The sequence below is a fragment of the Equus przewalskii genome, chromosome 14 (genome assembly GCF_037783145.1).
Source record: "Equus przewalskii isolate Varuska chromosome 14, EquPr2, whole genome shotgun sequence".
Taxonomy (NCBI): domain Eukaryota; kingdom Metazoa; phylum Chordata; class Mammalia; order Perissodactyla; family Equidae; genus Equus; species Equus przewalskii.
In genome coordinates this window covers 31,300,472-31,320,027 of record NC_091844.1, presented here as the reverse complement: position 1 = coordinate 31,320,027, position 19,556 = coordinate 31,300,472, and the positions used below count along the sequence as shown (strand labels likewise).

General features: G+C 45.2%; 1 protein-coding gene and 1 long non-coding RNA gene across 2 annotated transcripts in view; one reads left to right on the top strand and one right to left on the bottom strand.

Moving 5' to 3' along the window:
• Positions 1-7,563, top strand: part of LOC139075730 (uncharacterized) — a 31,275-nt gene extending 23,712 nt beyond the window's left edge. The window contains exons 3-4 of the long non-coding RNA XR_011526470.1: positions 3,634-3,741; positions 5,916-7,563. This is a non-coding gene — a long non-coding RNA (uncharacterized lncRNA). The remainder of the gene's footprint in view (positions 1-3,633; positions 3,742-5,915) is intronic.
• FIGLA (folliculogenesis specific bHLH transcription factor) lies at positions 1,433-17,506 on the bottom strand. Its single transcript, XM_008514830.2, has 5 exons — positions 17,242-17,506; positions 14,194-14,346; positions 12,334-12,558; positions 1,759-1,793; positions 1,433-1,509 (listed from the first exon to the last, which is right to left on the bottom strand). Exons 1-5 carry the CDS (start codon positions 17,440-17,442, stop codon positions 1,494-1,496), a joined length of 630 nt encoding a protein of 209 aa, XP_008513052.2. The 5' UTR covers positions 17,443-17,506; the 3' UTR covers positions 1,433-1,493.
• Between the last annotated feature and the right edge of the window lie 2,050 nt (positions 17,507-19,556).

Genomic DNA, 19,556 nt, shown 5'->3' with positions numbered 1-19,556 from the left:
TAGGGCCACTGCAGAGTGTTGTATGGGGTGACACTGCCACCCCAGTGGGCCTAGAAGTGGGACGCTGAGCCAAAGAGGATTATTCTGGAGCCTTAAGATATAATGAAATTGCCTTGCTAGGTTTGGGACTTGCTTCGAACCCATCGTCCTTTTCTTCTTTCCAGTTTCTCCCTTTTGGAATGGAAATGTCTATCCTAGGCCTGTTCACCACTGTATTTTGGAAGCACATAACTTGCCTGTTTTCACAGGTTCACAGCTGGAGAGGAATTTCGCCTCAGGCTGAATCATATCTCCAGTCTCACCCGTACACGACTGAGATATTTAGATGAGACTGCGGACTGCAGACGTTAGGGTTGAGGCTGGAATGAGTTAAGACTGTGGGGGATGTTGGAATGAAGTGAATGTATTTTGCATGCGGTGATAAGGGCATGAATTTTGGGGAGCCAGAGGCGGAATGCTATGGACTGATTTGCGTCCCCCCCCCCCCCATTCATATATTGAAGCCCTAACTCCCAAAGTGACTGTGTTTGGAGATAGGGCTTCTAGAAGGTCCTTAAGGTTAAATGAGGTCATTAGGGTAGGACCTTAATCCAATAGAATTGGAGTCCTTATAAGAGGAATGGAGACCAGAGTTTGCTCTCTCACTGGCTCATGCATGCTCTAGCACTCTCTCCCCGCAATGTGAGGCCACAGAGAGAAGGCAGCTGTCTGCAAGCCAGGAGAAGCAACCTCACCAGAAACCAAACCCTTCAGACCTTGATCTTGGACTTCCCAGCCTCCAGAACTGCAAGAAATAAATATCTGTCATCTAAGCTACCCAGTCTATAGTTTACGTTATGGCAACCCGAGCAGACTATACACTTTCTGTGCCTCAGTTTCCCCATCTGTAAATCAAGAATAATCATGCCTATCTCATAGGACTGTTATGAGAACAAAACATCCGTAAAGTATGGGGAAAAGACCCAGCATGTATTAAGTGCTATGTCTTTGTGAGCAATTGTTGTAAAGATGAAGACTGCCTCTGTGCTCAAGGTCAAACTTGCACAAAGGTGCCACGTGGCCTTAGCTGGGTATTTAGATAGCCTTGAAAACTCTCACTCCCACTGACCAATGCTTACGACTCCATATACTCTTTGGGGCTAAGTTTGTATTCCTATTAAAGGTTAATTTCCCCAGGAAGGGTAACAGGCACTTATTCATCAAGTGATGAAAATAGATGGAATGAAAGACATTAGGTATAGGTCCTGAGACGATGAGGATGGAAACTTCATGAGGTTAAGAAATCAGACTGAAGGCTGAAGGCCCTGAAGCCTATTTCTTCAAAGCATGAAATTAAGGAGGAAGCAAATTTATGAGAGACAGGACCATTTGAAAGGTAATTGTTAAAAAAAAAATTGAGATAATACCAAGTTTTTTAAAAAAGAGACTCCAAAACTTTCAAGACTGCATTTATTTGTCTCAAGAAGGTAGCCCTGGGCTGGTCTTTTCACTTTTCACACTTGAGGGAGCCTGAAACACAGAAAAGAGTCCATTGTAAATGGCTAAAGAATAAGAACAGACCGATCACAAAAGAAATATGTAAAAAAAATTCATTTCATTAGTAATCAAAGATGTGTAAATAAGACACCATTTTTTACTATTAAAATTCTATCATTTTAATAGATCTCATTTTGTCAAGGATATGATGAAATTGGCGCTCTTACACAGCTAATGGTATTATAAATTGGGACTATGCACCAAATCATAGATTGTACCTACTTGTGTCTCAGGAGTCTCTCTTCTGGGGATTTATCCTAGAAAAATAAAATACAGAAAGAGCTAAACATATCAGGTTATTTGCCATGTTTATGAGAAAAACTGACAACATCTTAAATGTCCCACAATTAGAACACTGTCCCATTTAATGGCCCATTAAAACTTGTTATAAAGACCGTATAGTAACCTCTAAACATGCCAATGGTAGAATAAGAAAAAACAGAACACACAATGTTTTGTACTGTATAATTTGCAAATTCAATGGTATAGGAGAAAATTTTGGAAGCATTTTAGTACATTTCCGTCAGTGGTTTTACTAAGATGGTAAGATCATTTGAGTCTTCTCAATTTTCTGAAATCTCAACCTGAAGAAAAAACAAATCCATGACTGAAAAATAAAGTCACTCAAATCATGATCAGGCAGTTCAGATATTGGAAACTAGACATATATCACCATGGATAATAAAATACTACAATCAAATACTTTAATTTAGCTTAAAAAAACACATTTACCTATTTCCTAGTTCGCTCTTCTTTACATTTCAAGGGTGAGTTTTGTTAGAATGAAAGGCGGTTAGAGGGTTTAACACTATTACCCACATCCCTCAACTCCACCCCCTCACTGACTCCCTGGATATTGGGCAAGTTACTTAACTTCTGTTCCTCAGTTTCATGTGATAAGAAATTGTCACATATTGAGGTATATGGGGGGTAGCTATTCTGGTTTGAACCTGATTTGGCCTGAACTAAAGAAGTCGGACTTACGCCTATCAAACATACATTGCACATCTGCTTTAACCATTAAAGTGAAGAATGCATTAAAAATTATTGCAAAGTAAAAGAATGCACTCTTTAAAGACAAGGATGCATGCTTCGCCTCCACAACGCTGGGACCAGTACTCCTGAGATAAGTTCCCTTCCCACCATCAGGGTCATGTTGACCTGCTAATCTGCAACTGAATATCTCTCTGAAACTTTGATGAATATGCATCCTGGGTGTGTTTGATGTGTGTTCTTTGTTCTAAAAAAGGGATAAAACGGTACTGAGGGGCTGGCCCAGTGGCTCAGCCGTTAAGTGCGCACGTTCCACTTGGTCACCCCGGGGTTCACCGGTTTGGATCCTGGGTGCAGACATGGCACTGCTTGGCAAGCCATGCTGTGCTAGGCGTCCCACATATAAAGTGGAGGAGGATGGGCACGGATGTTAGCAAAGGGCCAGTCTTCCTCTGCAAAAAGAGGAGGATTCACAGCAGATGTTAGCTCAGGGCTAATTGTCCTCAAAAAAAAAAAAAAAAAAAAAAACTGTACTGAAAATCAAGCTTCTCTGGAACACTGTCTTCCTTTGTGGAGGCTATCTTCCCAGGTTATAGTCCTCAGCCTGGCTCAATTAAAATTCACCTTCTCTCGCCTATATATAGAATGGTTATTGGTTATTTGCCTCGACACCTGACATGTAAAATGGATATCGTTGTTTGTACATCACAGGGTGGTTGTGAAAATTAAATAGGTTACTATGTATAAATTGCCAGGAAGAGCATAAAATAAGTATCACTATTTTTTCTGATCTTGATCAAGTCTTTCCACTATACGTCGGATCAAGCTTTCTTTTTTTGAGTTCAAATTTAGCTTTAGAAGTTTTATTTATACTTTTTTAACTTTTTATATGTCTAGAACATTTTAAAGCTAAGAAACAAATTCAGATATTGCTGTGTTTACCTGAAGGGTTAAAGAATGATTTAATGCTATCAGTCTATAGTCTCAGGTATTATACATCGCTGTCTTTGCTTTTAAGAGTTAACTGGAAAATTCCAGGAATGTAACATTTAAGTATCAGAATATGAAAACTTGAATTTGATCAACGTTGTCTTATTCTCACAGTTATGAAAAAAGTGCCTGTTGGTCTCATCTGAGTCAAGGAGTTGAAGGTCCAAGAGAGGGTGGTCTGAGGAATAGAAACCCAGCTTGCTGCTCAACTCCTTCAGTAAGGTGGGTACACTCCTGTTGTTGGTTGTGTAGCTGGATAATTTGACACATTATCCAATTTACTTTTCCCTCCACCTACTGAGCCAAGGCTTGGTAGTGGGGATAGGGTTAGATAGATACGGGCCAGAATTCCTTGTTTACTCAGCTTTAGAGCTCAGTTCCCAGCTTAGCAACAGTCTGGAAAAGCAAGGCTCTCATTTGAAAGAAGCTGACTCTGTTGAAGGGGAGAGTAATGAACATGTAGGTTCCGATGGACCAGAGCTTAGATGGCTGCTCATCAGGTAGTCACAGAGCAGGGAGGAGGCAAGAAATGATGAGAAGAAGACCTCCTACAACCCAAACCAGAGAGGAATGTTAAAACAGCAGGAGGTAGTTATTCAGAAAGGACGGAACTAGTGTGTAGAAGCTGCCTGATCCCTGAGAAGGGCCCCTGTACCAGGCCATCCTGGGCCTCGACCTAGGGATGGGGAAGAGTTACATATGATAATAAGACTCAGGAAAGGTAAAGTGGACTCTGAGGAAAGCAAGGACTTGTATCCATTTCTTAGGATGTAGCCTGACAGGAATTTAGCGGCCACATAGCTAAGGGACAGCATCAGGTATATGAGCCTGAGAGCAGCCTCTGAGCCTGCCTGGGAGTGGGAAAGCCAGGGAGACCAGAAGAGCTCTGGGTTCTGAACAGAGAAGGCCCAGCAAGCCTGGCCTAAAGAAAAGAGAAGGCACAATGGGGCTATGGGGGTCAGGAGCAGATGTCAGCTCAACATTGCTCACGATCAGGGCCAGAGGACTACCTGGGGTCAAAGGTGGGGAAACATACATGAGTGCTCCCATTCCAGCCCCCGTAGTGCATCCACTCCCCACTGCACCTAGAGGAGAAGGCGGGTGGGGAGATCCTCTTGGGTGAGGAGATCGTGTAAGAGGCAAAGAGCCCCCATAGGGATGCTGAACATTGAACTGATTCAGTATTTACTAGATAGACCTTAATGAGGCAAGATAAAGAATTCTCCCACCATCTGAGTCATAAGGGTATTACTGGGTTCTCAGAACAACTGGAATACAGTGTACAAAGTTACATTTCTTCCCATCTAAACTGTGCTCATAATTGTCAATCCTGTATCAGTGTGTGAAAGTCCAGCCAGGACCCATAGATCAGAACCCAGCATTGTGGCCACAGCCTCACTGTCTCGAGGAAGAGCCATACAGATGACCTTCCAGCAAATGAAGGTCCCTTATAATGAGTAGGGCTTTGGCCACCAAGCCCTATGTGGTCTGTCTCTTCCCTTGGGGACCTGGTCCAAATCACAAGATGCAGGGGGACTCTGCTCCTGGATTCCTTTCACCTCAGAATACCCCAATGAGGCAGGTGCCCCTGGCCCATCTTCCACACCAGAGTTCCTAGAAGGACACATTCCTGGAGGGAAAAGTCTTCCAAAAAGGAGGAGAGTGCTCCAAAGAGGACCGGAAGAGCTCCTAAAAATAATCAAGTTGCATTTAAAATCCCTTTACCCTCCCCCACTAGAAGAGCTACCTTTAACACTGTGTCTTTGGAGTCCATTTCATCCCTGATCTGTTGTGGATAACCCAGGGATTAGAATAAGGGGAGAGCGTGGAGGGTGGGAGGACACACTGACCTCCCTCAGGGACAAGCTAATGTGGTCCGAGCACTTGGTGGTTTTCTCTAACCCAAAGAGCTGACTGTCTCAAGGGAGGCGAGCAGCACCTCAGAGAAGTCCTGCCTTCACCTTCAGAGACCCTTCCATCCAATTCTTGACATTCTTCTCGGTATAGCTGTGGGACCGATGAGATGGACCTTTTGTAAAACTCATAAATATTCTCTCAAGAAGTCCACTAGAATAGATGAGGTCTTACTTCAATTAATTTGGCCACCAGGTCCATTACATGTCAGAGAAGTGGAAAAGAAATTACTGGCTTTCTCAAATCATCCTTAGCTCAGTGACAGGGTTAGGAGCCCATACCAGGTAGGGATCTTGTCAAACACACCAAACTTCACAGGCACACACACTCACTCACACACAATAAACTCAATTCCATGATTGATTCAATCTTTTGTCCCCATAGAAAAATTAGAATTCCAACAAAAGAAATCTCCCTCTCTTATTTTCACAAAGAAATAGAAATTTGTCTTCCTTCTGACATTTTCTTCTTATCTTCATCAGATTGGGCCTTAAGACTCTTCCTCTGGTGCTGTTGAATCTCTTCCTGAGTAGCTGCAGCCTGGGGAATCCACCATCAGAGGTGGCATCACTCCAAAGTTAGATGGATCCTGTTCTGCATGCCCCAGATCTCACCTTTCCAAAGTTCCAGAGAGAACAACCAGCATCCATATCATCACAGCATAAACCCCCAAACCGCCAGAGTTTAGAAGACACGATAACATCCCAGAGCCAAATGCAACCACCAGAGGAGCCTTTCCTCTGAGCCCCAGTGCCCTTGGTCTGGGGCTGCAAAGTTAGATGCCTAAACTGGTGATGCAATAAGGGGTGGTGGGGACTGACAAACCAGAGAGCACCCATCCCATCAAAAAGGAAGTTCAATTTTTTAAAATACTCCATGGACTAAACTCATCAGAATATGCCCCCTAGGCCACCAGTGAACATTGGGCAGACAAATGTGCTTCCCTGGGAAAAGCTTAGACCCACACCACACTATTGTGGTAGAATTTTTGCTATCACATAGAGCCACTATCTGGGGAAATGTGAGATGGAAGACAGAAGATAGATGCTCCAGGGCTTTCCCAGGGTGCTAATAAATTCATCCCAACTAGCCAGAGCATCTCATTTCAGAGCTTAACACGCTATTAGAAGAAATGTCCCCCGTGATCAATTTCACACACAGATTACCACAACCTGCAGAGGGGGTACTGGAAATCCACCATCCGCATAGGCTTCCTTCTCTCAGAAACTCCCCAAAATTAGAACCCAGGCCAAAATTCAGAAGCACACGATGATGGCACATCCAGGCCCCATAACAGACACTTACATTCATCTGTGTAGCTCTTTCCAGAGCCCCTCTGACCCCAGGACAATTGGCATCTCACTCCAACACTAAGGGTGGCCTTCGTCCTGGGACACCGCCTCTACGGGATCACAGGCAACACTGAACAAATTAGAGCCCTGCACGATGTGACATGCCCAAGCTATAGCCACAGGTGACAAATAGAAGGAATAAACAAGCGTGGGCTAGTGAACATCTTGCCACCCAGCCATGCCCAGTCCCAAAACAGCAAATCTCACACCTTGAAAGTCCAATTTGAAAGGAGCCTTGCCTGGACCTTGACGTTAATCCCTATTGCTATCAAGGCCAGATGCTGTGGCTTTACGTGGCTCACGGCCCTCTCCATCCACACACAAACTTGCTGATTCAGTCCCCAAGTGAACCTGCTCTGGCTGGAGAGGTTAATCTCCATCCCTGCCATCAGCAGATTCTTATGAACTTCATTTGGGATTTTGCCTCTCAGGAATGTTGTTGATCTGGCACAGCCTGTTCTGACCCCATCCCCAAACCCCCCAAAATGCCCATCTCTGCCAGCACCAGGATGCCACTCCTCAGATCCACTCCAAGCGTGGGAAGAAGGGGGCCACTCCTGCAAACAGAAGCAAGAGGCAGCCTGCCTCCCAAATCCTAAACCCCTCCGTACATATGCATTTCCATCCAATGAACCACACCAGCTGTCACCAGGTCTCCAGTTAGGGTACCTGGCCAGGATCCGGAAACCCTCTGTAGTCAACCCCTCAGGTAAACTGGGCTGGAGCCTTATGAGGATCATCTGGCAAATAAAGGCCAGCCTCAGCTTTGTTTCCTTGGCCCTTTATCTTGATCCATACTGGTTACTAATTGTAAAATGGATGCTTTTTTAAAGTTAGTAAAAGTGATGTCCAAAATGCTCAAGCCACATGCAAATAAGGATCTCAGAGTTATATCTAGTAACAAAGAGAAAACTAGCCAGAAAGATAGTCACTTCAAAGAAAAAAAGATTTCTCTCTCCCTTTCCTGAACAATTCAGTCCTAAGGCTGTTAGTTGGGTCACAGTGAGGTAGGGGGAGCCATGGTGGCCTGGAGTGAACTATGGGAGCCTGAGCAGGGTGAGGTCAGCATCCACACAAGGAGGTGGCCCGGCACAGGATGTCAGAGACCAAGTGGATGTGAGGAGTGGCCACCCAGAGGGGTGGCCCAGTGCAGAGCAGTAAAGCCTAATCAGAGTGAGAAGGGCTGTGGAAGGGCGGCCTGGCATGAGTTGTAAGAGCCCAAACTGGGTAAGGAGGGTGTCCAGGCAGAGGGCCGGCGCAGCACAGGGAGGAGAAGCCCAAGCCAAGCGAGGCAGGAACCCACGTGTGCAGGCAACCTGACACAGTGAGCCAGAGGCTGAGCAGAGTGAGGGGGCATCCCCGCCTGGGGGAGGGAGTGGCCCGAGTGGAATGTGAGAGAGGGAGAGGTTCTTGCGGGGGGAGGGGTGGCTTGTTGTGAGTGTTGTTATGGGCTGCGTTGTGTTCCCCCTCGAATTCATATGTTGAAGCACTGGCTCTCTGCACCTCCAATTGTGACTATATTTGGAGACAGAGCCTTAAAAGGGGTCATTGAGTTAAAATGAGGCTGTTAGCGTGGGCACCAATCCAGTGTGACTGGTGTCCTATAAGAGGAGGAGATCTGGACACACACGCGGACGCCAGGGGCACACACACAGGAAGGGCCACCTGCAAGCCGAGGAGAGAGGCCTCAGAAGAAACTGAGCTTGCCAACACCTCGATCTGAGACTTCCAGCCTCCAGAACTGTGAGAAATAAATTTCTGCTGTTTAAACCACTCAGCCTGTGTATTTCCTTATGGCAGCCCTCGCAAATGAATACAGGTGCTAAAGCCCAAAAGGGGTGAGGAGAAGAGCCACATAGGGAGGAGATGGCACAGAGGTGGGAGGCAAGTTACACACGGGTTGTCCTTGATGAAAGGCTCATTCCAGGGCTGGAGGTGGGAGTGTACAAGATGCGCCAGCTCGGAACATCTCCTGCTGGAATGGAAGAGATCAAAGAATGATGGTGACTTGTCGAATGGAAAGGTTTGACTCGAAAGGGCTGTCACTGGCCACAATGAGGACAATTTGAATAACAAATCATGAAATACTATATGATATTATATGATGATATAATAATCCACTGAATTAAATATAAAACCATGTGTCTATAATATAAAAATGAAATGAATATGGAAACAACCAAAATGTTCTACAATAAGTGAACGGTTAAACTGTGGCACTTCCATACCATGGACTAATACTCAGCAATAAAAAAGAAGAACAGGGGCTGGCCTGGTGTTATAGTGGTTAAGTTCATGCACTCTGCTTCGAGGTGGCCCAGGGTTCGCAGGTTTGGATCCTGGGCACAGACCTAGCACCACTCATCAAGCCACACTGTGGCGGCATCCCACATAAAATAAAGGAAGATTGGCACAGATGTTAGTTCAGACACAATCTTCCTCAAGTGAAAAAAAAAAAGGAAGAACAGATTACTGACTATTGATACAACTGGGATGATTTCAAGGGCATCATGCTAAGCAAAAAAAGCCAGTCTCTAAAGATTACGTACTGCATGATTCCATATAGCATATAACATTCTCAAAATGATAAATTAGAGAGATAGTGATCAGATTAATGGTTGCCAGGGGTTAGGGAGAGTGGAGGAGTGGGGGCAGTGAGTGAGTACGACTCTAAAAGGGTAGCATGTGGGAGCACTTTATGGTGATGGAACAGTTCTGTATCCTGATTGCAGTGGTGGTTCCACAAATCTACACATTTGATGAAATTACATGGACCTACACACACATAGCACCAATATCAATTTTCTGGTTTTGATACTGTACTATAGCTCCATAAGATGCAGCCATGTGGGGAAGCCAAGTTACGGGTACATAGAACTTCTCTGTACTATCTTTGCAACTCCCTGTGAATCTATAATTATTTCCAAATAAAAAGTTTTATGGAATTTTTGATAAGTAACGGGATATCTAGATATCCTCCCCACACAGCACCTCCCCACAAAATACACATTACAAAAGAAAAAGGCTAACTTTAAAGTGGAGAGATCTGGCAGTCACCACATTAAGCAAGTGATCAAAGTGAATATCCCTAATAATGGGACAGATCAAAATCTCCCCCATCTAACAGGGTGCAATGAGTAGAAAACGCATCACTTCCATGATATTCCTGCCAAAGATGCATATGTGAATCTAGTCAGGAGGAAATAGATATGCTTGAATCAAGACACAGTCTACAAAACAATTGGCCTGTAATCTTCAAATGTGTCAAGGTCATAAAAATCATGGAAAGACCAAGGAATTGTTCCAAACGGAAGGCTAAAGTGACATGACATCTAAATGCACCTCATGATTCTCAGCTGGTCCTTTTGCTGGAAAGGACATTGAGGCTGTTGATGAAACTTGAATGGAGCCCGAGGATTACGTGACAGTACTGCCACAATGTTAGTTTCCTGATTTTGATGGCTGCACTGTGGAGAATGTCCCCATTGGTAGGGAATGCACACTAAAGTAATTACTTTAGTAAAGGAATGGGTGATGGGCATCAGGTTGGCGACTTACTCTCGGATGGGTCAAGAAAAAAGTTCTTTGTACTGTACTTGCAACATTTCTATAAATCGATTGTTTCAGAATAAATGTTTTTATTTTAAAAATGAATAATTTGAATGTCAAAGAATGAGAAACCCTTGACAAAAACATGAAATCCTAAAATGCTTCTGCAAAAAATGGCTCTCTATATTCAGGCCTTGGAAGTCACACTTGACAGAAGTTACATGCATATATAAAAATCTCAAATACATGATTAATTTTTTGTTCAGTCTAAGAATTAGCACACTCTTCGGACTAATAACTTAAACTTGGTTAGCTAATAGACTAAAATTTAAGTGTCTTGTTTTCTCTTTAAAAGAAACTTCCGGTCAGAACTTTTCTATTTCCTACAAGAAAACGTTAATAGCCACTTTAAATCAATTTACTATAAATGACCTGTCCCCGGGATCAATTATCCTTGGAAAACAAGGACCTCCCGTACATCCTTGCTGCTGGCCACCAGGTCCAACAGGCCTGACAGGAGGGAATAGCCAGGTAGCTCACCATGAGAATGACACGGTGATGCCTACCTGATAAGGATCGGTGAGGACTAAATGCAAGTAAGATTCTTGCCTTAATATCTAGAAGATATTGAAACTTACAGTTGTAGAAGAATTACTATTGTTAACTTAGATAACTAGCTTCAAGGTTCAGTTGAGGTCATATCTTCACTCTTGTTCTGTCATTCCCTGTCAGCTCATGTAGTACCAACAGGAATTGTGTCTCCTATGGGTTAACCAGCAAGGGAAGATTTATCTCTCAAGTGGCCAGAATTTGAAAATCTAGACTGAACATGTGCACAAGTGGAATCCTTAGAAAGCAGTAATCAAATCAGAAATGGGAGCCAAGGCCAGCCAGTCAGCAGGAAGCCTGTAAGATCTCAAACCAGAGTGGAGCATTGGAGAGAGCAAAGTGAGAAAACCCAGAACCCTTGTTACAAACAGAGCTAGGATGCTTACGGCTCACTGTTGATTGCTCACCAATCAATACTGATGGCTCACAGTGAGTCAAGCAGACTTAATAATGTATGTCCAAGCGAACATTGACACGCCAGGTACCACACTACACACTTAGCTGACATGGTCATCTGAACTTCACAGTTACCTTACGTACAAGGCAGGTACAATTATCATTCTTACTCTACAGATGGGGAAACTGAGGATTGGCAAGATTCAGCAGCTCACCGGTCACACAGCTAGTGAGGGTAAAACCAAGGTTTCAACCTCTGCATTTTGTCTCCAGAGCCTGCACTCAACTGCTGTTCTAAACATTCTCCCACCACCAACCATCATTTGTGACTTCACAGCCCACACAGTCCCTTACGTCACTTGCTTGTTACAATACGCTTGGTTCCAGATTTCCAGAAGCCTTTCTCATTTCAGCAGTAACTGTGTTGTAGGATGGAGCAAGGGGTCTCATTTGTGTAACACGGAGACACAGCAGGGCAAGAAGCACATCTTCCACACTTGGAGAAGCAGGCTGCTGTGTCCAGCGGCTTTGTTGATTTAGCAAAGGACTAAGAGCTGTCACAATAAACTCCTTTGTAATCACGTAGAAAATGCTGCCTTCCAACAAGGCCAATTAAAAAAAAAAGTGTGTATGTGAGCGAGTGTGTTTGTATTTGGTATCACCATGCAGCTTTATGTATGGCAAACTACTTCTTTCTTTCTCTGGAGACCTCAGAACCCAGAAAACCTTTCGATGTACTAATTAGGGTCATAAAAAAATAAGCTTCGGTCTGTGTTGGGTGATTCTGGAGAAGCTGCCTTCCCCTTGAGCTGCTTACCAGTTCATTTTAGTAACAGATCTGCCAAACTGGCAGACTCCACCTCGCCACCTAGGCGCTTTTGCAAAATGACCTTGTTTCCATCATGTTTTAGCACAGAAAACACCACACACCTCAAGGGATGCACTTTGAGTTTTTTTTAACATCTACATGGTGATTTAAGAAGAAGCACTTTACCAGACTCCTGGTTGGGGAGGTAACTCCAGTCGTAGACACCACACGCTGGCGGCAAGCGTATGCCGACTCACCACGGCCACCGTCTGCCCAGGGCCCTTCCTCCTCATTCTTCAAGCCCACAGCACAGCCGGCATGTTGGGTGATGTTTCTCGATAGCTCTCTAGCCAAGGATATCTGTGGTTCAGAAGTATTGTTGCTATAGTTCTGATGATCTGGGTCTTGTTTCTAGAAATCATATTCAGTTGTCAAACAGAAGGACAGTCAGATTTTGAAGTTTTAAATCAACGTATTTCAAAGTTTTAACCGATGAAGTTTCACTTAAGTGATCAGGGCTTAAGTGATTATGGAGAGAAAAATCATTGCTCAATAGACTGTATTTTGTTCTTCTATAACCTTAAAGTGCTGTGCAATGGGCAACCGCAACAGGAAGATTATAGCATGGAACAGATCCTATGTTTTATAATGAATGTAGCACAGAACAAAGCACTTCTATTACACAATTAATATCCCAGGAAAAACTAAGACAGCCACCAGCACATGTGCAAACACCATGCCCATGCCACAACCCACCCGTCCAGTCTAGTCAACAGGACAATCCACTCCCATCATGGTGGAATGAAGCCTCCCAGGAGGCACCTAAGTTGAACTAGTGGACAAGGCAAAAAACTAAAAATACTGGCTATTTCTGCCCCAAGTTTCTAGAATGAGTTTCTCTTCTCTCTACTATCTGTCCTTCTCTTCTGCCCCTTAAACACGATCACACCGCAACTTAGAAAAGACCTTCGCTGGCTCTAACGGCTTTTCTACTTCCCTTTATTTTGACCCTTCTTTCCAGCTTCAGATTTCCAGGTTGAATGCACTTGCAGTCTGCCACCTCCCTCGGCTCGGACTCCAGACCTTTACCAACAACACGCCCTCCGCCCCCTCTGAGTTGACTTCCAGGCCACTCCTATTCCACATCTCAGATGCTGGGCCTGGGTGCCTTTCCTGGACTCTCTGTAGCTTCTCACATTACTTCCCACCCTCGGATTCTCAAGATTGTCCCCTCCCTGACTTTAGGACCCCATCTTGCTTCTCCACCTTCCTGCCACCTTCCCTCTGTTGGCTCCTCCTTCCTGTCAATGGAGTCACTTAGTGCTCATTTCTAAGGCCTTTGTCTCTTCCTATCTTACCTCTTCTGATAACTAATCCATTTTCAGGCCTTGAAGATTTGCCTCTCCGTGGAACAAGCCCATAATATTAGTCCACACCTGCCACTACCTAATGGATACTTCTGAGCTGAGGACCCTGATAGCGGTGGTGACACTATGGTGCCTTACGGTTTGCAAAGCAGGTTCATTTATGTTCTTCTGAATGGTCTCAAAACCCCTCGAGACTGGTATCACCAGACCATTGCTGAGCTCTCCAGCAGTGCTGTCCCTCAGGAAGGGCCGCTCCCAGGGGAGGCCCCTTGGGGAAAGAAATGCATCTTCCTTTCTGTGTCCTGTCTGCTGTCTGTCCTGCTAAAGGGAAACCACCACCACAGAGTGGGTTTATGGAAGCCTCCTCTCGTGCCCCAGCCGCCACAGTCCTATTAAAGATTCGGCAGTTAGGAGCTGAGTGCCCTGGACAGTGACAGATGCTAAATATATAGATGGTCAGGAACTAGCCTCCAAAGCTCACACAGACCTGGATTCAAACCCCAGTGCTGACATTTCCTAACTGCATGGCCTTTCCCTGTATTTTGGTTTCCTCCTCTGTAAAACAAGGATCATAAACAGCTCAGAGGAGTGTTATAAACTAACTGGTATGTATACATAACATTGCCTGGCACATAGAAAGGGCTCAATAAACGGTGGATATAACTTCTTAACTCTTTACCTCACAGTCTTTGGCTCCTTCCAAAACATCATTGAGAACTTGGATGTATTCAATTGCACCTTTAAGAATATCAACTTTGCTAGGCTTCCTACTTTGGGGAAGAAATGGCACCAGTGCCTTCAATTTGGCAAAACCACGGTTGAGATTTTTTATCTGGAAAACAAAAAGGGACATTGACACACAGAGAAGCTAATTGGTACAGATATCCCCCCAAACCACAGGAGGGGGTCGTGAGGGTTCATTTCCACAGCTGTCTTGTGCAAATCTAAGCAGGCACATGCCAAAGAGTCACGGCTCCCCTGACGATACAGTGTATTCCTTGGCAGAGAAAGGGGAGTGGCGTAAACTCAGCTCTGTGGGCGGATGGGCTGGAGGCGTGTCCATGTCCACATGACCTCCTCCTCTTCCTCTAAGGGCAGACCCACTGCAGTGCAAGGCAGAGGCAGCGGGGGTAGGGGCTAAAAGCTCTGAGTCAATACACCAGGATTTAAAAACCAGCTCTACCATTTAGCTTTACAAGAGTGTGTAGGATACTTCATATTGCCAAGCTGTGGTTTGTTTACCTGCAAAGTGGAAAATACCCACCTTGTAGCTTTTTGGGGGTGATTAAGTGACATAGTTACACATAAAACACTTCTTCCTGACCTGGCACATAGAAAGTCCTCAATAAGTGGTACTGATGATAATAAATAAAACGTACTAAGACCTATCTAGTCAAGCACCGTGCCATCAACTCTTCAACCTCTTTCCCAGCTGAGTTGATGATACGAAGTGTTAGAGTCCAGAGAGTCTGCATGTTGGTGAGACTTGAAGCGTAGAATGGGCCGCCTCATTTATTTATTTTTATTTTTTGAATCTCTAGGGTCTGAAGGCCTGGAACTCTGATGATCACCCCCTTGCTGAACACAGGCCCTGGAAGAACTGGCCCCCACACCACCACAAAGCCAATATACTCACTTATATCGAGAGCCCGCTCCCACCCACATCCAAGTGGACGACTGACATAGCCCATTCACAGCAGAATACAATGACCAATAAACATGAAAATATGCAGCTTTACTCATCAAAGAACTACAAATTAAAACAGAAATTAGATTTTTTTTTTTTGAGGAAGATTAGCCCTGGGCTAACTGCTGCCAATCCTCCTCTTTTTGCTGAGGAAGGCTGGCCCTGAGCCAACACCCGTGCCCATCCTCCTCCACTTTACATGTGGGACGCCTACCACAGCATGGCTTGCCAAGTGGTGCCATGCCCACACCCGGAATCCGAACTGGCAAACCCTGGGCCGCTGAAGCAGAACTTGAACGTTTAACCACTGCGCCACTGGGCCGGCCCCTAGATACCATTTTTTATGTACCAAGCTGGTAACATTTTGTTTTGGTAACCATACCCAGCACTGGGGATGGAAAAAAGGAACAGTCCTATATCTTGTAAAAGGGGATAAAAAATAGTAAACTTTTCCAGAAAGCAATTGGCAATTTGTATCAAAAGTCATGAAATTGTACATATCCCAGTAATTCCACTTCTAGCATTTTATTCTAAAGTAATTATCAGATATGCACATAGATTTATGTACCAGTAAAAAGCTGCAAAAAAAGCATACATGCCCAACAATACGAGACTGGATAAATTATGGTCCATTTATACGTCAGACTATGCAATCAAAAGTTGTTCTTTGAAAGAATGCTTAGGAACATGAGGAAATGCTTTTGATAATGTTAAGTGAAAATATACAAAGATATGCACTAGATAATCACAGTTTTGTAAAATTATATATATGCACACACATTACTGGAAAAAACATTGTGAGGATATATACGTACATGATAGTTCATGCTAGTTATATATGTGTTATGGGAGTTTCCATCCTCTATTTAGTCATTTCTATATTTTCCAAGTGTATTAATTTTATCATTATAAAGAATAAAAGTCATTAGTTTCAAAATAGTGGATAACACCAGGGCCAGTTCCCCATAGAAAGCAATTCCTTTCTGGCGGGAAGGCCCACTTAAAATGCAAAATACTGGATCAGAATCTTGTTTGAGGGCCACGTCATCACATCAGACCACAGGGTTATTTTCAGCTGGGTCTTTCTGAAAATAGTGCCTGGTAAAACCATGCTGCTCCACTCTTGCAATTTTCCCGACTTCCCCTAAGTCTTCTATTCTTACTTGGTCCTTTCACCAGAGCTACACCTCTAACAGGCCCGCAGCGGGTGGGAGCAGCCCCCAGCAGAACTTCCTCAGGTCCCAGGCCTCGCCGTGCGCCCTCTCCGTCCTCCACCGCCCACCCTTCCCTCTCTAGGATCTCCTCTGCTGCAAACAACCCCACAGACCGCAAAGGGCAGAAAGGCGACCGGACCTGACAAGTCTGGGGCCCCAGTTTAGTCAGAAATACTAAAAGCTACCAGTAGATGCCGCTCGGCCCATGGTCGGAGGACCATTCCGGTCGGTGGTTTACCGCCCGCGCCTGACTTTGTAACACTTTCTCTTGACGGGGGATTGAGTGGGAGTCTGGGGGCAGCCTGGGGCACTGTGTTTCTTTGTTTAAAGTAAGGAAAAGAGTAACCTCCATTAGGTCCCCTCACCCCATCTGTGCTTCGAGGCAGAAAGCAGGGCAAAGAGCTGAGGGGGCCGTGCACCCAAGCGCACAAGGTTGTGAGACCAAAGCGCGCCTCCTGCGCTCTAAGCCTTGAAAAAGCACCTGCCCAAGGGAGACGTTTTCCAACTTGTCAGGGGCCTCCTCGGCCCCCCAGACCCGGTTCCCGCACAAGTCCGGGGGCTTAGCAGGTGGGGCGGCCACCCCAGCAGCCGCGAACGAGCAGCTGGACGAGGGCGAAGAGTGACAAGGCCACGGTCATTCTCCCAAGCTAGGACACGAGCCGGCCCGCGGGAGGTCGAAGTCTCCTGGGGCCCCACGAGTGGGCGGTGAGTGGGTGCCCCTGGTCCTGAGCAGGTGTTCGGGGGTGGGCAGCGGGGATCGGGGAGAGGAGAGGAAGTCTGCCCAGTCCCGGGTGGCCCGGGGACCCGCGCGGGGCGTGGAGCTCACCCGCTCGCGCTCCTTGGCGTTGGCCACGCGCCGCCGCTCCAGCACCAACTGGAGGTCCTCGGTCGACGAGTAGCCGCCCGAGGGCAGCCGCTTGAGCCGGCAGATGGCGGCCAGCTGGGGCAGCGGCCCAAACTGCTCCCGCAGCACGTCCTCCAGCACCTCGGCCTGCGGGACGCCCAGGAGGCCGGGCAAGGCGTCCATGGCGGCGCGCGGAGGCCGGCGGGCGGCCGGGCCCTTCGTCGGGGGCACCTGGGGCGGTGCGAGGCCGCCGGGGGCCTGGACCACCTGCGCCCATCCTCCTGCCCGGCTTGTTACAAACCGGGTCCGGCTCTTGCAGGTCCGGCTAGGAATCTGCGGTTAACAAGCTCCACAGGTGATTGTCGTGCACGCTGCATTGTAGCGTTGGCTCTCAAATTTGGCTACACACTGGAATCACCTGGGGAGTTTTTTAAAAAAAAATCCACATGCCTGGGTACAAATCCCCTAAATTCTGATTTAATGAGCCTGCAATGAGGCCTGAGCTTTTGGGTATATGTATACCCATGCATGCAAATATACATATGCACATACACATTTACCAGAAAAATTTGATGAATACACAAAACCTTTTAAAAAATTCATTTCAAAATAAATAAAAGTTGCAAAACAAGTTGCAAGAATAGTAACAAAGAGGTCCTGTATCTCCTTCTCCTAGATTCTCAAGTTGTTTTCACATTTGCTCCATCACCCTCTTTCTCTCCACGAATATTTCCACTTTCCTTATTCTTTTTCTGAACTATTTGAACTGGTTTTTTTCTAAAGCGTTTCCTCAGTCTTGTCCTGCCTTCATGACCTTGACAATTTCGAAGGGTCGAATCCTTTCATTTCTGAAAGATGTCCAACCTGGATCTGTGGAATCTTTCCTCATGTCCAGACCCAGGTCATGCCCTCTGGGCAGGGACCCCATAGAAAAGATGCTGGGCCTTTCAACTGCATCACATCAGTAGATAAATGATGTTGACCTATCCCACCAGTGATCACGTCACCTTGATCACCTGGTCAAGGTGGTGTCCAGGTTCCTTCACCATAAACTGACTAATTTTTCCTTTTAATTGATAAACATTTTGTAAGCAGATATTCCTTAGCATGCATTGCTGCTTTCTGCCTGAATTAACCACCTCCCTGAATATGGCCAAAAGGTTGACAGCCTACTGTGGGGAAGAACTTTCCCTTCTCCCCATTTACTTATTCCTTTTGTATTTATGTCAGCATGAGCTCATGAATGTCTGTTTTATTCAATAAGATGTAATTCATTCATATCATTATTTCTTTTAATGCTCAAATTTCCCAGATTTGGCCTGTGGGAACCCCTTCAAGCTGGCTTCTCTGCCCTTTGGACGTGACCCCATCATTCTTTGAGCACTCTCTTACTTGTGCCTAAAGTCATAACGTGTTCCAGGCTTATCTTGAATTTTCCTAGCCCCAGCCCTGGAATCAGTCAATTCTCCTTTTAGTGGAAGGTGGGATTTAGAAACCAAAATTGGATGCTTTATTGTTCATTCCTTTTGAGATGTCATTGCTTCTAAGCCCTTTGCAGACAGGAAATATAGTAGGGATGTACACAAGCATACATACACATACAGCTGTATCTATCTATCTGTGTATAGAGATGGATAGATATATTTAAAAAGCATGAGTTCACACTAATACCTCCAATTCCAAACTAACACCTCAGGTTTCTCTCTAGTTTCCCCCTTTCCTTATTTATAACTCCTTTCTCCAACAGCCAGAAACCTGACTCTGGTTATCCTCAGTATATTGACTTATTTGCACAATTCTCATATATAACCAATTTCCTAGCCACCTCCTCAAACCCATCCCCTCCTCAGCTTCCACCACAGCACTGCTTCCAAGGGAAGGGCAAGGGGAAGAGAAAAGAACACACCAAATGCTTAACTGGGGTTCCCCTGAGCAGGGGGCCTGGGAGTGGGGAGATATGATCCATGCATCCCATCTTTTATATTGCTTGCATTTTTTCGCAATAAGCATAGGTCACTTCTAGAATTAAAAAAAATATTTTTTTAAGAAGGAAAATAATTTTGTTTGCTCCAAGTTCGTTTGGTATTTTCTGCTGGGAGGCAGATAGAAAGCAACAAGAGCCAAATATATGGGAACGAAGCTTAAAATGGAGATAGTTTACCCATTTACTTAACTTTCCTTGAGAACTTTATTTTTCCAAGGACATTATTGACGTTATTCTATTTTATTGCCAAACCCTTGAGAGGATAAGCTGGTGTGCATTGGAACCCAGTGTGAGAACTCCAGACTTTATTCCT